The following is a 22,555-nucleotide window of genomic DNA, read 5'->3' on the forward strand; positions in this document are numbered from 1 at the left end:
TCTGTCTTTTACAGTATGTTGGAGCATGCACCTTTTTCATCCTTACAACAAGTGCAGTTGGGTGTCACCAGAGTTCTTAGACATCTTGAACTTTTACTTGGCTTTGTTTATCCCTCTCTTTGTCATCCAACCCTGTCCCGTGCATGTACCCTGCTCCACCCCTCTGCTCTCTTAAAAAACTGTTTATTCAGGCCATGTTGGGTGGGGTGTCCTGTTCTCAAGGGCATCCTGTTTTGCAGCTGCTCCTGAGTGTCTAGGACTATGTGTGTGTGTGTGTGTGTGTGTGTGTGTGTGTGTGTGTGTGTGTGTGTGTGTGTGTGTGGTCAGGGCAAAAATTGACTCTGGCTTGTGAGTATATCTCATGAAGCGATCAGCCACCATCAAACATTGAAGCAACACAAGAGGCTGGGCTTTAGATCAGATTTATAAACGCACACACATAGCCTATGCCAGTACATGCACACACATAAAACAAAAGTACTGAATACAAATGCTGGTATTCAGATTTTGTTATCATAAAAAGGAAGTTATGAGATAAAGTACACCACATTGACATTTTCAGTGGAATATATACATTTTCAATTGTATTATGTCTGGCAGCTTGTGTAACTGCTGACCATTTTTCCTTTTTTTGGCTCGTTTTGTAGTGAAAGCACTTGGTATTTCAATTTAGACTTTTTTTTAAACAAAGAGAAGAACAGTATTTGTCGATTTCTTTCTGACAACTTACTTTCTGAACAACTTACAGAGCTACAATGGTCAGGTGTCCTATTTGTACGGTGCTGAATATTTAAGTCTGTGTGGGTACATTTATACTCATGTTTAGCCTTCTGGATGTGTCATTAGTCTAATTAAATAACACTTTAATTAAGGAAATACTCAATGGATAACCTCAAAGATATACAGTACACCACATTCACTCTCACTCACTCTCACCCCTGTGTTATGGTTCAGATTCATGATACCCTCTACCTGTCCTGTCAGCTTTTGTTGGATTAGAAAAAAGATTGTTTTGACATTTGACTGGGGGCATCTGTATGGATGCTCACTCTTTATCATTGTTTAATGTATGATCACATCGCATAGCCTACTGGTAAAAAAAAATAAAAAGTGAGTCATTTATTGTAGGAAAAAGGTTCAAGGCTGTCATATTATTATATTTGGAAGATGTGACATAATCTACACTGACAGCCACACTACCTTCACTATGTTTTTATGTGTTTATGTATTTTAAGGTGGGTTTCTCCTTTTCCTTTAAGATAATAACCTTGCTGTACTAATAATAGAAATAGCATATATGATTAGGTTGATTGACGTCTTCACCACATCTGTTCAATACTCAAAAGGCAAAGGTTAACACAAGCACATGTTACAGATGCTTGAGTGGCTTCATTCGTGTGTGTACTCTAAATTTCCCAGCAGTACTCCTCAGGTCATTACCATGCAAGCTTTTAAAGTGCATGCAGTTTGTGTGTGTTTATATGCTGCTACACCTACTACTGTAATGGCTTTGGTCTTACATAACACAAGTAGATGAAAATACCCATATTTTCTTATGTTACTTTTGGTTTATTACAATCTTTTTTAATGTATATGATTTATGCACTTTTTTAATAAGTTTGAAATTGAATGTGTGAAAGCAGATATACAAAGCTCTTACTGTATAAATCAAAATTAATTTTCAAAATCTATAAATTTGAATTGGCCACAGTGAAAATGAAATAGAATGAACTTACAAAAAACATCTTCATGTTGGTTAATCCAGTTGATATAGAGGGAATATTTTCAAAGTACATGTGAGCTGGTTTATAATTCATATAGAGAGCCACGGCAGAGTGAACACATCCCAAGATCTGGTTAGACAGATGTGGTACATGAATATCAGAGTAGTGGTGTGGGTGTTGGTGGGGGCTGGGTGGGAGAAGGCACAGTCCTGTTTCACCTGCCACATTGCCCTTAAGATTTCTCACCATTTCATTGCTGTTTTAAAAATGTGACCCTAACACGTGACTGTGGCAGAAATTTTATTCATGTGACCGTTCTATTTAACATAATGGTCGCAGTTTTAACGCATAGGTAAAGTTGTGGAATGGAACTAAGTTTAGGCAACAAAAGTCCTTAGTTAAGGTTAGTAAAACATCAGGGATTGGCTTAAAACGAGTCACATAAAACTACTAAAATGAGGATATTATGCGAAGTGACGGACAACATTGTGTCACAAAGTAAACTCCGTCCGTAACACTCCGGTAATTTCAAAAAGTAACAGTTGACTTGGTTGTTTTCACACAGGACACGAACCCCAGCCTAATGATTGAAAGTCCTGTGTTTGTTTGACCCATCCACCACCCCGTTACCACCAACCTGCCTCCTTACACGGAATTCGGCGCTCTTTGTCACCTTGCTTACTCGTTTGCTCTCGCGATAATTACTACAGCCAAGAGAGGTCACCACCTAACAAGAAACGTAACTATGGGGTGTTATGAGCTGCTTGCACAATCAACCTATTTGGTTGTTCTCTAGGTGGGGACGGTCTGAGACAATCATAAGGCTGAATTACTTTTCCTAAAAACATAGTTGCTTATCAATAATAATGTAATATTAAGTTATTTGTAGGAGTTGCAAAAATACATAGCCCAAGTACTGTATGTATAGATATACATGCAATAATGTTGTAAAAGAAAGTTCATTTAATAATGATTCAAGCCCCTGACATTTTGCTGAAACAAGTAGTCGATTCATCAATTATTTGATCTACAGCAAAATAATTGTCAGTTATTGTGATAATTGGTTAATTGTTTCAATAATTTTTCAAACTAAAATGCCAAATATTTGATCATTCAAGTTTGCCATTTGTGAGGTTTTGCTGCTTTTCTTCCTCTCATGTGATAATTAATCAGATATCTGTAGGGACTATCTTTTGGACTATTGGTCAAACATTTGAAGACTTCACTTTAGGCTTCCCGAAATTGTCATGGCACTTTATAGGCCAAACGTTTAATCAAAAAAATAAACAGCAGAATAATTGTTAATAAAATAAAACCCTACCTACCCCTCAAGTTTAGAGTTGATTTTTGTACAGGTGAAAAAAATACACACTAAGCAATATAATTTGTGATAATCTGGCATTACCTAACATTAAGTCTCAATTCCAGCACTACCTGACAAGCTGGATGCAGGATAACTACATGGTAAAATCTCTAAATGAAGTAACATTATACTCTATCATACAGCTGAGGTGGTACTGCAGAATCGTACATTTATTTTCATGTAGTGGTTGATAAAAAAGTAGGTAATGTATGAAGACCCAAGCTGGTGTTCAACCAGTCCCTGACTAAAGTCAGTCAGTTAGTCAGGAAGTAAAATCAATACAAAAAGGCTATTTTCCTTTACAATTAATATGACTACAATTTGTTTGACACTTGAATGATGAAAAACTATATTATTTACCTGCAAACAGATGAATACATCTATGAGGCAAAACCAAACACTCATGTCACCATGCCTCGCCACATATACAGTACACCATGAAGACCGTCATGACTTTACTATGATCATTCTTAATAGCTTTATTTATGGTGTGTGGTTTCAAAGCTGTCAAATAAATCAATTATAAAATCAATCCAAATCATGAGGACTGCTGGATAGAATTGTCTGGATCTGGGTCTTGTATAGTGAGGAGCTACTGGCCCATCTGTCTTTATTGACAATGATACTGAGGCGGTAATCCTGTTTCCAGGCCAGCGACAGTGAGGCAGGCAGCCTTTTGGCTTAGTTTATTATATCCATCATTACCATTATCTGTTCTGCTTTGGGCTCACTGCATCATTTATTTGCAGGAGACATCGGCTCAGTGGACGAAATTGTGCTCCCTATCGCTAAAGCATGTTGTTCAAGATTATTTCACATTATCTTCTTAGCTAGCATGTAGTCGACTAGGCAAGAAAGATGGTAGGAAGATCACAGATCCCAAGCTGAATTAAAAACACAACATGAATTGAGAGTATATCATCTCTCTGTTACTGCTGCACTCAAATATGTCAGTATTTATACTGAATTTGCTAAATTTTTCAAATGAGCACAAATGAAATAGAGAAGCAGCTCAAAACTTAAATTGTGGATGGTGAGGCAATTTCAGGAGCATGTTGTAAAACAAAAAAATGGGAGTAAACAGTTGGCTTTCCTCTTTTGAAGTTTAATTGGCAGTGGTGTTCACAGTATGATGGACAGCTCAAGTCCCATACAGTTGGTACAAAATAATAAAGTATAGCCATTTCTTGTATTCTGACTGCAAGTATAATATCAAGAGTCACGCACTGTATTAGAATAAGTGTTTAATGTTCAATTGGGACACAGCTATGGTTTCTAAATAGGCTTCTGTTGTATTTGCTGATTTATTGATCTGGTTTATGATTGTGTTCTTCAAAGCCCATAGCTGACAGTGATTAATAATAATAGAGGTGGCATTGAGGTTAATGTACTGTAACTCATTTTTGTTGATACTGGCTGCTGGAATTGATCATCTCAATAACTGTCTTGTGCAATTATTGTATTAGTTGATTTTATGTGCACCATTTTCACCCTTTCTTCTGTTCTCTGTGCCCTTTGCCATTTCCAAAAAAGGGCACTATAAAAACTTGGGCCAAAATGACAATCGGGAAACATTTTATAGATAATTGGGAACATTTCCAATTAATTCTAATTACATTAGAATATTCAATTTCCTGGTATATTTTATTATTTCGGGGCTAATGGAACAGCGCCACATTTGTATATACTGTATATATATAATTCAGGTGCAGTGGAGCACGTAATGAATGTTGATATAATAAGGCCTGTAGAGGAACTCACTGAGGCTAGCTGACTCAGGATAAAACTGGCCGACCCCAGGCCGATATGGAACTCTCTTGAAAGTGACAAGCACAGTCTCTAACATTTTGAAGCCACGTTGATTTAAATCAGCAATCTGTTGTATTTTGATTGCCTGAAAAATAAAATGCATCTGATCTTTCTTGGGTCCAATCAAAATCACAAACCCAAGATCAGTAGCAGTTCGGCCAGTTGGGCCTGACTTTGTAGTCCATCAAGTACTAAAAAGTGTCCACAGTCTGTTTTTAAGTTTTCCAGCTCCAGTCCTTCACCACAGTTTTTCTTAAGTTCTTCTAAGGATTTATGTACTCTAGAGTATAATTATCTTACCGCCAAGGGCTTGTGCTCTAATCGTAATCTCTTAAATTAAATCAAGACCATTCTTCAGAGGGGCTGGTCTCAGGCTCTTGGACGAAAAAGAGAACATGTTTCCTATACATTTTCACCTGTTTCAAGTTTGAGAAAACATTCACTGGAAAGCACTCTTTGTGTCTATAAAATTCCTGTTCAGAGCTGGCTTGCAGGTCAGGGTAACTGCACCTTTCCCGTTTTAATACATGTCCAGTAAGGAAAACTCAATTCTGAAATATGCTTATCTTTTCATCTAACTCTCGGCAAGAAAGCAAATAAGCATATTTCATAAAATGTCAAACCATATGGTTTTAATGTGGTTTAAAAAAACTCCTTAACAACTTGATTGTTACCTGACTGTCATCTGTATGTGCTGAAGTTAAAAGCTGAAGTGGATTAAAGCTGAAGTGGTTTTAATAGTTAAAGGGAGGCACGGTGGTTCAAGTGGTTAGAACTGTCGGGTTCTGGTAGCACTGTGGCGTTTGCATGTGGTGTGAATGTGAGCGTGAATGGTTGTCTGTTCCTGTGATTGACTGTCAACCCTGTCCAGCGTGTACCCCGCCTTTCATCCAATGCCAGCTGGGATTGGCTCCAGTCTCCCCACGACCCTGAAGGATAAGCGGGTATAGCTAATGGATGGATGGGAAAACTAACAACCAATTGACCTGAGTTTGCTTTCAACTTCACGTTTACGTTCAACTCTATTTCATGAAAAGTATAAAATTTGGTTGATGTACTTGACCACAATGTTCTGTTATTATTATTTCTTTTGAATAACAAAAATATATTCAATATATGTCTACCCTATCCCAGTGCCAAACGGCAAATGAGCGAATGAGGCTGCATGTGCATGATGTTCTGAAATATTTCAGCACTTTAACTATGATGACGCTGGTTTCCCTAGAGACAGCATTTTGGTGACAGGTTTATTAAAGGTGCACTTAAGCTCAGATGTAATGTAGTACTGATGTGTGTGTATGATATAGAATGTAACTGGGTTAATTCAAAGAGTAATGTGAGGTCTGCATTGCTGGAGGCATATGCCACGCGTCCCACGTGCCTCACTTCCAAATGAATCAAGGCTTTTCCACAGTGTTGATGCCACTAGCAAAGTACATAGGGCTTTTTCAAACACTAAATATTACATCAAATAAGCCTGGCTGTGTCTCTGGTGTCACTTGTGAAAGCAGAATCAGCTTTTCAGGCTTCACGATCTTCATTGCTGATTGTGAATAGACTACTCTAGTGATTCTAAATTTAGTCCCCAGCCTGATCTGCAATAGTTTTAATACAGCATTTTAGGGGACCCCAACCTGTGTTGGTGATGTTTTAAATCAATAAAGCATGTACTTGCAGCTATCCTCTTTTCTATTCTACAATAGTCAAATAATATTGAATGCTATTAAAGCAGCCATATTATGCTCATTTTCAGGTTCATAATTGTATTTTAAGGTTGTACCAGAATAGGTTTACATGGTTTAATTTTCAAAAAACACCATATTTGTGTTGTACTGCAGTGCTCTCTCTCACTGCTGCAGATCCTCTTTTCAGCTGGTCTCTGTTTTAGCTACAGAGTGAGACCTCTTTTCTTCTTCTTCTTCTGTACTATCTTTGATTGCACTGCACATGCCCAGTAGCTCAGATGTAGATCATGTCAGCTAGCTAGCTCCATAGACAGTAAAAGAAAGGCTGTTTCTACAACTTCGGTCAGTTACAAGGCAGGATTAGCTGGGAGACTTCTAAATGAGGGCGCACATGTAAGTAGTTCTTTTGTAGATTATGGTGAACTTGTGTGTGTTGTAGCAGTGCTTTGCTACTGAGAACGAGGTAGCATGCTAGCGTTAGCATTAGCGTTAGCATGCTAACGCTACGAGCTGATGGTTGCGGTTAGCCTGCTCGTTTTGCTTGTGACGTCACAAGCCGTGCCGATTTTGAACAGCTCACCCAGAGACTGAAGGCAGGACACATTCAGAAACTGTATCTCACTCTAAACAGCATGGATGGATTTTTTTCAAAGTTTGTATGTGTGTGGAAGCACCAGAGACACAACATAACACCCCAAATCCCAGAAAAAGTGATTTTTTCATAATATGGGCACTTTAATATGTATAAACATGTTCTCTTCATAATGGGTGAAGGTGCATTTGTTCTGTGCATGACGTCCTGTTGTCCTTGAAGCATGTCAGTAAGTGTCAGTAAGTAGTGTGGTGCTCTGTAGACAAACTGCTTGCACTTAAAGGGGAACACCGCCTAAATTAATAATTCCAATGTGTTATTTCCATGGCCTTGGAAAGTTTGAACAGTATTTGTGAACATGAGCTACCTTCTCTGAAAGCTAGAAACCAGAGAAATCTCAAACTAGTGATGTCATCAAGTATAAAGTCTAGAGCTGCTCCGTAGACAATGAATGGGAGAATGTGCTTTATTCTATTGTAGTGTTCTCAGTTCTGACACAGAACATATACCCATATTCTCAGAACATCCCCCTGGGTGCTCTGTGTAGTATAACATCTTACCCAACTCATGGAGCAATTCCAGACTTTATAATTAATGACATCAGAAATTTGAGTTTTGGCACACTAGTTTTTAGAGAGAGTTGTTCATGTTTACATATATGTTTTATATGTCTTATACCTTAGGAATAACATGTATGAATTTTGAAAATGGGCGTAGCTCCCCTTTTACCAGTGATGAGTTATTATTTTTAATCAAAAATTATGAATTCCAGACTTTTTGTTTTAGTCGGAATATCATGACATATATGAGATAGATGTGGAAGAAATATAACATTGGGTACTTCGAAATTATTCCAATTGAGGTTTATAAAATCAGTGAAATACGATCCTTGTATTTGAATGTTTAATAAGAGAGAACAGAGATGGGACATTGGGATAACAAGTCATCTTAAACCTGCTGTAAGTGGTCCCACTTTATTCATGTTTTTATGCTGTTGTATTTAAAGGAATAGTTCAACATTTTGGGAATTATATGTAGGCCTATTCACTTTGTTGTTGAGAGTTAGATTGATCGAGAGAGAAGATTGATACCACTCACATATCTGTTCATTCAATATGAGGCAGCATAGCATAGCAAGCCTGTCTCTGTCTGTCGGTAATTCAATTCCAAAAAGTCCTTCAAACCATAAGACCACATGGGTCGTTTGTCCTTACGTAACGGCCGCTACTGCTTTATTTATTACTTACTTAAGTTTAGAAAAAGATTGTGGTTTGGGTTAAGATCAGTACTTTTTTTTTGTAACGTTATTTCACTTACGTTCGTACGTACATGACATAATTACACACGTGACGAGAATATCACGTAGTTTTGCTTTCTATATAAAGTTAAAATGAATCATTGTTTACTTTTATTTTCTATTTTCAAATGGGACACGAACAACAGTCTCCTTGTTGAAAGTTGCCTCCCCGCACAGTGACTTCCTGTCATCACTGTGAATTTGACAGACAATCAGCCTAACCCCCCTAAAACCACAAATGGTTATGCTTATATTTTTAACAGCACTCAACACCATACTGCATCTATCTTTACATTTCTATATTTGTTGGAATTCGAGTCCCTGTTCAGTTATCCAGCAAATAAACAGTAAACAAGCTGGAAATGTATTTTGACTCTCCTGGAAAGCCAGAGACTACTTAAATAAACATTTTTCGCTCTAAGCCCCTAAACATCTCTTCTCTGAGTTGCTCTGTAATCTCCTGCATGCAGCATTGTGCTCACTTAACCTTGCAGTAAGCTGTTGCCTTCTTCTCTGAAGCTTAAATAATACAGGTCTGAGAGAGCAATCAAATACTCACAAAAAAAAACAGTCCGCAACAGATTTGAATCTCTGGTGGGTTAATTTGTGCAGCTTGGACTTGCTTGACTGTATATGCCTCAATAATTTAGTTTCAAAAGCTTCTAGATTGTAATTCACCTTATCACCCTGCTATGTTTTGCTGAGTAGTAGGTTAGTCATTGAATTGCTGTCCACGTTGGACTTTTGCTTGTAATCCATCATTTCAAAAAGCAGCCCGCCTCCTCCCCAATACTCCTAGCACCAGCAGCTCTCTGTCCTAACTCCTCACACAGTGTCGCTCCTTCAGTGGTCCTGTTTTGTAATTGGTTTGGTTGTGGTGGGATGGAGGAGTGTTAGTCAGGAGTTTAATGCATGTTTTAAGAATTTTGACATCCCCCACGTTCTGTATTGATTTGTTTTTCATTAGCAGTTGTTGACATTTTCTTGTGTTTCATGCCTATTCTCTTTAACAGATTGAGAAGATCATGAATTTGATTGGAGCAGGCATTGAAACGTCCCAAAAGAAACAGCCCAAGCCAAGTTCAGGTAATGCCTCACCACCTATAACGTTTCCATGATGATAGCATTTTTTTTATTTTATTTATTTTTTTTATTTTCAGAGATATGACTATGTGGTGTGTAATTTATTGGTTGGTTAATACAAAATGACAACTGGGTATGGGGAATTAAGTGAGTCTTATTCATTAACCATTCATAAAGCTCTTAATTGCCCTTGGTGCTGCATTCATGATAGCCCTGTAATGTTATGTTAGCAGCAACCAAACTTTTTACACCCTGTAACTGCTTTCATTTGTGAGCAGCTTTTCTAAAAGATGCTATTCAGTATTCAAACACACCTTCAGAGAGGACGGATGGGAATTTCGTTGTCCTTATAAGTCACAGAGATTCAAGCTGACATTTCTTTGGCACCTTATTGTTATTTCTTACACACAAGGTTTCCACTTTCTGGGAAATCTAATTCTAAATTCCCCTCACTGCCATATATTTGTTTTCTGGAGTTATACTGTAGATCTCAGTAAGGCTTGAATTGATAGTACGCTTCATCATGTGTCCGTAAGGCAGTGCAGAGGGAGAAGACAGCTGGCATCTGCTCAGTTTGTTTAGATAACACTCCTGACTGTAAACCTACCTCTATTAGAGACTCTGCCATACGGTGGTTTCATCATACATAATTGTGTAACAGCTCATCTAGGTATGCACATGACTGCCTTTGAGAAGTCTTATATTTTTCAAGATAAATGTTCATTAGCTATGCACAATATGTTTCATGGATTAATAATCTGCTGACCACAGCAATGTGGAACACCACCCAAGCTGAAAGACAGAAACAGTAAAATATGTGGTTGTGATAAAAAGGATATAAAGTAAGGACGCAGACAAGTGGAAAAGAATTGACATTGAAATTGGACTGCTTTAACTGCTGCACCACCATTAAAGGTCCCATATCATGCTCATTTTCAGGTTCATACTTGTTTTGGGGTTTCTACTATAACATGGTTACATGGTTTAATCATCAAAAAACGCATTGTTCTCATACTACCTGTCTAAATATGCCTGTATTCATTCTCTGTCTCAGATCCTTTGTTTTAGCGTCTCTTTATTATCTTCACTCGAGTTTCTGGGCGGGAAAGTCACCGGACGCCACAATCTTCTCAACGTAACCATACTGAGAAATACAGAGAGAGTTGTGTGGAGCTGATAGTCTTAATTTGCTTTGTAGCAACTCATTTGGCAATGGCTTAAAGGTACAATATGTAACTTTTCTGCATTAAAATGTCTAAAAACGACCATACCTATGTTATATATTTTTGTAGTTGTGTAGTTACACTATCCCAAATGTTTCCATCAAATGGCAAACCCAGAGAAATCTGTTATTTTATTTTCAGACACGTCACGTTTCATTTAGCTAGTCGCCCGTCAGTGGCGTCATAACCTTTCACCATCTAGTTACTCGTAACTCCGTCAAAACATGGGCACCCAGATGATATGTTCGAGAGTAATTGTAAATCATACAATGTCACAGAAAATAATACTGGTAACACTGCTTTTTCTGCCAAAATGCATCATTTTGTGATTAATAACATGCCACTTTGCAACACAGTAATACAGCAGAAACCTTATTTATTGATACATATCAATATTAATCCAGCTTAATGTTACTACAATGTATGCGCTGGTTAACAAGTAGCTAACATTAATGCTAGCTATGCTTGGTGGATAACATCATAGGGTTACAACATCGTTCAACACGCTCATAAAGTTATTAGTAGTATGATTGTTTTGACCATGGATAAAAGCAGCACTGCGCTAACCCACGAATAAGTTCACTAGTAACGTTAACGTTAGCTGTATAGATAGACGATTCATCTAATGCTAATTTAGCCAGCTAGCACACTCCGCTCTGCCTGCCTCACTCCTCTGGCACAAAGAGACATCATTCGGGATGATAGCTGACAACACAGCCAGGACATGTAGCAATAGCTAGTTACCGTTAGCCCCAGCCGGTGCCGGGTGCTAACGGCGCTAACGGCAGTTTAATGAAACGTCGGGAAACAGAGAATAGCAGACCCAGGCATCCTAGTCACAACATCGGCCATCCATAATGTTAGCTAGCTAGCTAGCTACGTCTCTGTAAACGCTAATGGTGTTTGTACTGAAAATCTCCTCCCTGCCGAATTTCTCCCCCCTTCGCGTTTAGCTGTCTTTACAGTTAGCTAGCTAAATTAACCCGACAACAGGTGTGTTAAGCACCAAAACGAATACTTGAGATTACAGAAAAGTGAAGGGGGAGATCGGGCAGCTGGGAGATGTTCTGCTGCTGCTAACAACAGCAATCGAACATCATCGCCGCCGCGGAGAGTCCCGCTGCAATCCCCACCCACACCCGTCTCTCAGCCTCGTTGAGTAGCTAGCTAGCGTTACAACAAACCCCGTCCGCACGGTAAAATCCAAAAGGTGACAGTCTGTCAAGGTAAAACCTGCTAATGTTAGTTTGCCGGCTCACTAGCTAACTGGTCAGCCAGCTACCAATACAGATTGAATCAAGAAAAACGTAATTATGTTGGGGAAACTGCAGCTATTTTATTAGCATGATATGAATAAACGTTACTAAACGTAACGTGAATAAACTTGAATGGGTAAACTTGTCCGTGAACAGATGCATTCTAATCAACAATCAGCGTTTAGCAATAAAAACTCCCATAATTCCACGCAACTTCCTTACATCATCAAACGTCTGTGTTTACAATCCATTGTTTTGGTTGAGAGACCCCTAGCAGCAGAAAGTTACATATTGTATGTTTAATGTAACGGACGTTTATTAATATCAAAAAGTTACGCACTAAAGCTTTAATCAAAACTCTTTGTGATTTCATATGTTAAATTTCACTTTCAGTCATAAAAGGTAACTATAGATGAGGACGACCAGGATTTCCTGGAAGAAGAGATCTCTGTGGGACCTTGCTGGCTAAATAAAGGATAAATACAAATGGGGGTTGACTTCTTTAAGCCTTGGGGCAACTAAAAGCTATATTGTGAAATTAAATGAATATTCTCCAATTAATTTATATAATAATAATAAGAATAATAATTTTTTCTTATACAACAGGCTTAAAGTGTTTTGTCATACCTTGACAGTTTTGACTGCTGACTCTGCAGTCATCTTCAGAAACTAAATATATCACACCCACAGTAGACGTCACAGCAACATCACGTGACGCTTCTGAAGATGACTGCAGAGTCAGCAGTCGAAACTATCAGGGTATGACAAAAAACTTTAAGCCTGTCGTATAAGAAGAAATCACTTATAAATTTAAAAAGTAGGCTAAATGAACTTGTTTAGATTAATAATAATAATAATAATAATAATAATAATAATAATCATAATCATAATAAAAGTAAACTCTCAGAAATGAAATGCAGCTCAGAGTGCCATATACAGTACATGATAAAAAATAAATGGGCAGACAATATAAACAAAAGTTAGAATATTGAAATACATGTTAAAAAGAGAAGGGAAGCAAATTAATGAACACTTAAACATCATAAAATAAAACATCAAATAAATACAACTTAAGAACAATTGCAATAAAAATATATATAACACTAATTAGCATTACAATAACCACTTCCATCACTTTATCTTAATATTCTCTAATGTGTTTATCAGTTCCTTCCAGGCTGCTTTTAACCATTGCACACTATTCATATCCGTTAATATTATTTTAAGCCAAAAGGAGATGCATATTAGCAGATTAAAGTGAAGCTGTTTCCCATGATTTTACGTAATTGTAGTTTGACTTCCACCCAAGCATTCTTAGATTAATTGCTATCCTAACAATTAAGACCTGAGGTTACTCTACATTACATAAGAGGAAATATGTTGTTGTTTTTTTGTTCTACACATATAGGTGTGTGCTATTTATAGAATAACAGCATGTAGAAAGTGTCCCAGATTCAGCTGAGTCATGCAGTTGCTGCTCTGATTTTAATCGGAGATTGTGCACAAGTAGTTCTGAAAGGTTGCAAAGATGCTTTTGTTGCTATTTTTGTGCGTGTCGCTTAGTAAAGAGGTCATATTTCTTTTTCCACAATGTAATGAAAGGGAACAAACAGGTACTCTTCAGAGTCATCAACAGAAGAGGGAGGGAGGAAGAGAGAGAGAAAGAGAGAGGAGAGGAGAGATGAGGAGAGGATTGGAAAAGGGAAGAAGATAAGGGAGATTACCCAAAGATTAAACCTAAATTATGACTCTTCATTCCACTTTTATCTTTTTATTGTGACAGGACTGGGAAAACCTTATCCTCTGTCTCTGTTGTCATGCATTTTCATTTCATCCTTTTCCTTGTGTACTGTCTCTCTCATATCAGGAGCCAAGGATGGCCAATTCACCCTTAGATTTCTGAAAATCCGATTTTTGTGGCCACAAAAAACACTGCAATTTTGCAGCATTCTGCATGCTCAAGGATAAAGTTGTTTGTGTTGTGTGCCCATCACGAGTGCCTCGATTGTGTGCTAAGAGAGCACTGAGTAAGTGAGCTTAAAAAGAGAGAGGGAGTGGTGAGAGAGCTCAGCTAACAGCACACAGGAGGAATCGGCTCAATTTGTGTACAGGAAACTCTGACGTTCAAAGGAAAAGAGTCCGCCTTCAGTTTCCCTGAATTAATTCAGCTTTGCGGCTCATTTTCTCTAGTGCTTGGTTGTGTTGACAAGGAGCTAGTGCTTTTCTCCTGCTCTGATTAAGAGGAGGCACGTTTTTATCTAGGCACAACCTCTACCTCTTCCTCTGTAAATAGGTCTTTTTGGGCGCTCCTCGGAGCCAAGTCTAGACCAAGCATGGTTTAAACAGTACAGAAGCCCACTTGGACAGATTTGACAGCGTGGCCTGTTTAACAGGGGATAAGACAATGACCCAGTCCCCCCGCCCTCACGGAGGAGCATTGGATACTCTGTCAGTCAGTAATTAGGCCCTACTACCGTGGGAGGTGTTGCTGTCCCAAATGAATGGAAGTAATTGGATGGGGTGGCGGGTATTTTTAACCGTCTTTTTTTAACTGTCTGGATATTGTGGTGTAAGAGCTGACTTTGGTATGAAGCTCAGGAGGAAAGAGTAAAGAAGGAGGAGGAGTTATGGGATCTCGTAGTGAATCATAATTAGTCCACTTCAATCCTTATTACGACCTATTACCATCTTATCTCGCCCATATGTTTCCTCGCCTACTCCTTTATAAGTCTTTCTCTGTCTCTTATCTGTCTCCTGCTCATTCTCTCCCTCTCCCTTTATCTCTCACTCCCTCCTTCCATCATCTTTCTCCTCAGTCAGGGCAAATCTGACAGCAGCTTCTCTACCTGATAACGAAAGATGAGCATTGGTCCTTGTGGAGGACTGATGGGTTACAGAGACCTGACTTGCCCTTTCACCTGATCGCCAGAGTAACAGGGGTACAGACGGCCACTTACGGAGGAGGTTCAATCAATAGCCCTGGCCCTTCACTTTCCCTCTGTTGGCACCACTTCTCCTCACCCTGACTGCCTTACTGGCTGGCTGACTACCCATCTGGGAATGTGTGAGGTGATTGCAAGCAGCTTGAAAGTCTGCATAATTACTCTCTGCCTGCAGCTGTACCCAGATACTACCAGTGATGGACGCAGTGAGCAGCCCAGCATAGGTGGGTGCTAAAGTCTACCACTGCCTGCGTAGACTGTGGCAAAGTCAAATGGCAAATCTATCTAAATTATATATTATCTCACGTGTTTATCCAGGCTTTTTTCTGTAAGTAGACTCTGTTGTGCTCCAAAAATGCTTGATATGACATCTCAAAGTACATGGAGTTTTCTGTCATGTTGTATGACCTGGCGAGATGGAGAAGGGACAAGACTTGAAGTGGGTCTCTTGTCTTCTCTTGTCTCTTGTCTTCTCTTCTCATGAGTGCATTAGAGACTTCTGCTGACTTGAATCAATGCTGCGCCCCCTTGTCTTATCATCAAAGTAAGATGTAAATGAATTAAAGCTGTCTGCTAATAAGCAGCGGCTTGATGAGGCTCCTGTTTCAGTATCCCATGTTAGCCTTAAAAGAAATTGGCATTACTCCTGCAGAAGGGGATCAGGTCTTCATCATCCCTTTGCATTCTAGTTCTAGTCTAGTTCTTGGCCAAGACGTACTGTAATTTTTGGACTCTCGGTGCTTGTTCCTTGCCTCTGATGGTGGTGTCCTTTCTGCAAGATCAGAGTGTCTCTGCAATTCTAATCAGTGCAGTGGGGACAGACAGACAGAGAAGAGCGAGTAAGTGTGCATTTGTATGAGTAAGAAAGGGGAGCAAGATAGAAAGGGAAAGGGGTAGAGAGACAGACGAAGAGAGAGAAAGGGTGTGGGTGTGTGTGTGTGTGTGTGTGTGTGTGTGTGTTTGAGGATGAGAGGCAGGACGCGAGACAGAGCGAGGGAGAGTGCAAGCCAGGGAGGGAGAGAGAGAGAGGCAGAGGGAGGGGAAATGATATAGTGGCAGAGTGAGGGAGAGAGAGGTGGTTACGTGGAGCAGCACCCCACTTCATCAGGCAGCATACGGCAGCCCTGCAGTGCGATCACACATGGTATGGGAATGGGGCTATGAGATTGAGAGCAAGAGAAAGAAAGCACAGAGAGACGAGAGCGAGGAGGGAGGGGAGTTAAAAAAGAAGCGCTTGAGGGATTTGCTTGGATGAGAAGGGGGGATGATCTGAGTCTGTTGCCTGTCGTGGATGTGGGAAGGACGTGGCAGCAGTGGCTGAGGTTGAGGCAGATCTTTGGTTCTCCTGTGTAGAAGTAGCCGGCGTCAGGACGTTATGCCCTGTGAGCAGTGAGGGGTAGCGTGTGTGAGCCAGGAGCAGCTGCTGTGACTGCATCTGCGCTGCCTGCATGTCTCAGACAGGCAGGGGATGCAGCAAACCTCTGCCCTGAGCACAGAGGCTGCTAGCTGTACCCAGCGAGGAGAAGAACCAGGTGGGCTGGGGTGGGAGTTGGCGGGGCGCTTGCCTCAGGAAGGAGCTAGCTTAACCTGTACTGTGGTCCTGCAGTGATCCTCGCTTCAGAGTCAAAAGGCTCACCTGTCGTCTGTTGGATCTGGACCTGGATTTACAGCTGTGAAAGATGAGAAGCACGTTCTCTGGCAGAGCCGCACAGCCAGCAGCCTGCTGAAGAGTGTGCATGCTGGGCAGCAGTGGCACCACCAAGGACACCAAGCCTTTTTCCACTAGCAGGCAGCTTACCAGGAGCTTTATCAAGGAATCTATATTTGGATTTGATTATGAATTGAGGAGTTTGGAATCAGCACACTGTGGAAATCCCAAGCCAGCGTTTCTTTTTTTTTGATGTAGGATTTACAATATGTCTACCTGACCGTACTCCTTTTTGGCTCTGGAGTGAAAACGAAAGATGATTTAAGCAAATGTGTTTTCCTTGATCAAAAATAACATTAGTACCTCAACAGCACTTTAGAATGCTGCTACCTTCATTGTATGAGCCGTGTCCTAGCTCTCAAAGAGATTGACCAATGAAGCCATGGGACTCAGCCAGAGCTTTACAAGTATGTGGGGAAAACAGTGACAAATTTATTTTGGGGGAACTGAATATTTCTGTGTTACACCCTGATGGAGTAATTTCTGATTTTAGAAAAAATGATGGGGATAGTTTTAGCAGAGTATATAATGTGTGATGTATGAAAATGTTTGATTTCGTGATAGATATTCCATTTCCCTCAGCTTGAAAATGATTTAGTCTCTTGACTTGTAGCATTCAGAATTGTTATGTTTTTGGACTAGCTAAGCACTTACACTCGCTCATCTGCTCACTAAAGGAATGTTTAGTGAACCCTGTTTGTTGGAAGATGCCGTAGTGGCTCAGTCCAACATAACTAACAATAACAAGCTTCAGATGGGCTTCCTTCCCTGCACTACCTCCACCCTCGCCTGACATTTTCAGTCAGTCACACTAACACCAGTGGGTGTATATTAGCTTAGTCAGTCCCCTGCAGGGCTTGAGTTGGGCCTGCAGCACTTCCTACCCTCCTCCTGTGTTTGAGTTAGCTGGGCCCCCACCCGTACCTTGGGAGCCCCTCACCCCCGGCCTGGACCCTGTCTCCCCCCCACCCTGCCTGGTGCTGCTGCACTCGGCTCTGCCTCTGCTGGCCGAGGATGATGTGGCAATGCCATGTGTCGTCCTCTGAGTGCCGCTGCTACCGGCTGAACGGCTTCTCCCTGCTCAAGCGCTTCCCTCTCTCGGCAGATGGGGCCTGTGGTAAAGCCCTGGACCAGCCGGTCGGAGAGTGGCTGGAGCACGTGGGGCTGCCGCAGTACGAGAGCAAGTTCCTGCTCAATGGCTTCGACGACCTACGATTCATGGTGAGTCACCTGCAGCACGTCATCTCACGGGTCGCTTCCACTTTGCATCACTCTGTCTCAGCCTGTGTCAACCTAGCTGCATTTGTCTTTTTATGTCACCACTCTGCTCTCTCACCCTCTGCTTGTCCGTCAGTAGCTCCACTCCCCCCCCCCGCTCCTACCCACTTTCCTTTTCTCTTTCTCACTAACCCCTGCACCGTTTCTCGTCCTTACCCCTTTCCACTCTCCCCTTCATCTCCTGTGCAATGCATGACCCTGCTAAGATTTATGGCCCCACACTGAAGCCCTTTAAAGAATATGGGCTGTCACCAATGGAAAGACAAATGACAACCAAAACCCATTAACTTTGCCAAGCATTCCCAATCATGCTATCTCATTTACTGTACAATTCTAAAGACACCTCCTCCCCCTACTATATTGAATCTTTTGATTTAAAGTCACTGGACCTCTGTGTGGATACAGTCGGATAACCTGGAAAAACAATTTCACTAAATCCTCTCCACATTGTGCTTTGCTTGTGGTGCTTATGAGACGGTCTTGCAATAATTACACAATATATGATTAGACTGCAGCAGCATGATAATGTTGTATTTATATACTGTGTACTCCGGGTTTTTAGAGTTTAATTACAAATTTCTGCATGCAGACATTTATTTTGGTAACAAGTTTGATATTGATATATTTAAGTAAATGATCAAAAGCCACATGATTCGACCACTGTGATAACATGATCACACAGTTTCTGGACAGCATTGACTATTTTTGGATGAATGTTTTGCATTTTTTAAACGCCTCCATCACATTACATATTGATAAATTCATTCAACTGCACCTCAGAGGACATCCACATGCTGACTAAAAGCATTATCATGTTACCCATAGAAAACTTTGTCAGGAAACTTGATATTGCATTGGGTGATGATTGTAGAAAACACCATTGCGTTTTCAATCCCCCGGTCATGTTAACTCTGAAAAACATGGCTGTACACTGTAAATAACTAGGCCCAAAGGGCTATATGTTACATCAGTTTGTCACATCTGAGCTAATTTAAGTGAGACTAGTAGGCTCAGTGAGAGGGTAAAGTGGTTGTAGTCACATAGCGTTCCAGTTCAGGACTTTTGCGCTCTGATCTGTTTTTCTTACTGGTAAGGCATGAGATCACAACATAATGGGAGTCCCTATGAACACGTGATCACTCCTACTATGAGGTGCTGTAGCTTTAGTCTCAGATTTGTTCATGAGGTGACAACAAGCCTAAAGGAGTATGTGTAGTCATAACATATAGTCAGAGCAAAAGGAATACAGTAGGCGTGTGTGATATTACAGATTACAGCCAGACCGATAAATCATCCAGGCTGATATATCAGATGTTCGCTTATTGCAGATATTTTGGCATTCTAATTAAGGGGGGTTATGATATCGCATGAAAACTTATGCACAACAATTCGTATTATATCTTACGAAATTATGACGACCGGTCGTATGATACATCAATATAATATGGTAGAACAGTGACAAGTTTAACTATTTAACTTAGTTTTTTAACTGTAAAATGTCCTGCTAGGTACATTTCGTGATCACAGTGTGTTATTCCACTATGTATTTTTTGGGTATTTTAATGCCTTTTTTCATAAGCAGACACAAGAGAAGTGACAGGAATTGAGGGGAGATAGATATATGGGACATGGCATGCAGCAAAGGAATTGAACTGATGATGTGTCCATAATACTGTAAATGGTACGCATCCTAACCACCAGACCACCTAGAGGAGTTGGCCCTTAATATGGATACAATCTTTTATCACTGTATATGTGATATTATTGTATGTAATAATATTATTATATTATTAAACACCATGACATAGTAGTATACTCTCTGGAACTCAAATTGAGAAATAATATAAATAAAATTCAAATGCTTGTCACTAATCTAGTAAATTGAATACCTGACAAATAAAGTTACTTCATTAAATTGATGCAAAAATCCTGTAAATCTAATATTGTCATAAATCAGTCCTGCTTATTGAATTGCAACATTGCCCACAATAGCCTAATACAACCAGAGATATATAACAAATAGCTAGCAGAGTATTGAATGTATCGTAAAATCTGTACTGGCTGACACACATTTGTCATCGTCTCACTGTGTATATCGTTATATTGCCTGACACAGATATTTATGGTAGACAGTTAGAAAGAAAACAATTCAACATGGTCTTATTGGGTTGGAAGATTGCATGTTGATCAAGATTTCCGGGACATTATGTTATGTGGATGATGGATCATTAAGTGTTTTCATTTCCATGCTACAACTAATGTGTTTGCTGGACTTAATGCATCAAGGAGATAAATCATTAATTTCACAAGGCAAATTACCCATGGGTATTTACAAGGATGTGGAGGTTACAAACAAGGGAAAGGTCAGAGTAGTCAGACAGACATAGTGAATGTTTAATATTGTGCCCTTTTAGATTCTGCCAGACTTGCTTCAGATGTGATCAATCTAACTGAACTTGAACATCAGGATTTGTTTGTGGGATTCATTTTCAGTCAAAAAAAATCCATATTATTTCTTTCTTTTTATGCTTTGTTGTTCTGATGTCCAAACTAATGTGGCAATGAGGCAAATTGTCTAGTGCGAGCATCTTACAAGTTACCCATCATGCATTTACATTGCATCTTCCCTGCATTAATATTGCATCAGATGTTCCGCAGCCCCCTCTTTCTCAAATGTAATAATGGAGAACTGAACATACATATTGTAACGCATAAATTAAGTTTTTTTTCTTTGCCATATTATTGTAATGACTCTTGAAAAAGTAGCAAAATTAGATTTTTCAAAACAATTCCCCTGTGGTGCAGAGCAATAGAGCAATTCTAATCCACTGTTGCATTAACTGAGTGCATTTAGTGAGATGAAGGACCACTTCCATGGCTACATCTGCAAGTCGTATCAGATTAACTCAAACTACCATTGCTCATAAGCTATGTAAGAACTGAACCATACATTCCCGTCACATGTTTCAAACGCAGCATGAAATAATAAGTTTGCAGAGTCTCCTGAGGCATTATCAAACTTCAAACTGTGTTAATAAAAGTGGATGATCTATTTTGGGCCTCCCTTACATCAGACCTAGCTTCATTTTGACCTTTATTCTAGCGATCAGTGAGTAATCTCTAAACTGCACCCTGATACAGGCCTGTGAATATACTGCAGCATTGTGCTCTGAAACCAATCCAGTAAGAGCATATTGAGTGAAGACTACAGAACATTTTAACATTCTTGGCCAGGAAGAATCAATCTGCAGCAGTCCATAGGGAAAAATGCTTAGCTCCACATTTTCAAGGTTCTCCTTGCATCTTTATTCCTGCCTATAAACTGGAATAAGATGACAAAGCAGCAGAGCTGCGAATATGAACAGCTACATGATATAGACAAGAATCTGCTTGTCAGTCAAAATTTGAGGAAGTGGGAAATTATTATTGTTCATTGTTTTTATGTCCTGCAGGAATTGTTACAAACTGAATATTCTCATTTCCTCTTAGACAGTTTAGTGTCCCTCAATGAAACACAGGGATCCTGTAGATGCTGCTGCAGTAATGAAGGCTTTGTTCCCTCTGAGTCGCACCAGATCAGATTGATTACTCTTGGCATGCACAATTTATTTGACTTCATTGTCCTCCCACTCTGCTGTTACTGCTTGTGACAGAGATGTGCATATTCTGTGTGTGTGTTATTATGAGCAAGTTTGCACAGCTACACTGTTGCCCTGGTAGTTACAGTGTAAAAGAGTTGCGATACTTTTATTGGCCATATGTTATTATAAAGCTATATGTCATATGTCAGTATAGTGTCTTTTATCAGTCCTTCCAGGATTTTGCAGCCTTTTTTTGGGATTGTTGCAGCCCAAAATATCAGATTTTGCGGCAGCTTTTGTAAAAAAAAAAAGGCAATAAAAGTTATTAACATACCTGCAAACTAGTCGCTTTTCGGCGAAAATCGCCGTTTTGAATGGGAAAATGTCATCCACGTGAATCGTGTAGATCCGAAGAGTTTTTAAGAGGGGGGATGGGGTCCGAGACCCGGTGCAAATACGGCACCGGTGCCTTAACGACCGTTATATATATTATTTAGGTGCCACTTAAAATGCCTGCCCTTCTCTCTGATGCTCAGAAAACGGAGAGGGAACTGAAACATCGCCGCACGGGACGCTAGTTACGGTAACACTACACTCGACAGCTGGTAACGTTTGCCTACCGTTAGCTAGCAGCTGGATTAAACACGGTTAAAATGCTGACAGCTAAACGGTGTAAAAGTGTGTCTGTATTTCACTGGAGAGGACTGTAACACCAGACTGTAGCTGCCGTTGTCTGAAAAACAACACAGACTCTGCCTCGCCTCGCCAGCCTCGTGCTGCATTCAAAGTAATTGTAAAATACCCTTTTCCCACCCCGTGTTTTTTTTTTGTCTTTAACAGGAATTTACTGGTGAAATAAGTTATTGTTATAAGTTATTGTTATTACATTTTTAATAAATCATTTAATTTTATATATATATATAATTCTTTCAGTTCAGGCACCGTTTTAAATGTATCGTTTTAGCACTGGGAAATAGTTGTTTTTTCCCTTTATTTCCTTCCGGGGGGTGGTAG

General features: G+C 39.8%; 1 protein-coding gene across 8 annotated transcripts in view; it reads left to right on the top strand.

Moving 5' to 3' along the window:
• anks1ab (ankyrin repeat and sterile alpha motif domain containing 1Ab) overlaps window positions 1-22,555 on the top strand; it is a 51,149-nt gene that overhangs the window by 2,343 nt on the left and 26,251 nt on the right. For 7 of the 8 annotated variants that reach the window (XR_004105362.2, XM_036002559.1, XM_031301939.2 and 4 more), the window contains 2 exons: window positions 9,484-9,556; window positions 17,788-17,903. Coding sequence is in view for 7 of the 8 variants with exons in the window: in XM_036002559.1 (XP_035858452.1) it covers window positions 9,484-9,556; window positions 17,788-17,903 (189 nt within the window). In the remaining variant the exon portion in view is untranslated. Of the gene's footprint in view, window positions 1-9,483; window positions 9,557-16,014; window positions 17,090-17,787; window positions 17,904-22,555 lie in introns of those variants that run through there. The other variant, XM_036002562.1, reaches the window with a different exon arrangement.

Source organism: Sander lucioperca, chromosome 6 (genome assembly GCF_008315115.2).
Source record: "Sander lucioperca isolate FBNREF2018 chromosome 6, SLUC_FBN_1.2, whole genome shotgun sequence".
Classification (NCBI taxonomy): Eukaryota; Metazoa; Chordata; class Actinopteri; order Perciformes; family Percidae; genus Sander; species Sander lucioperca.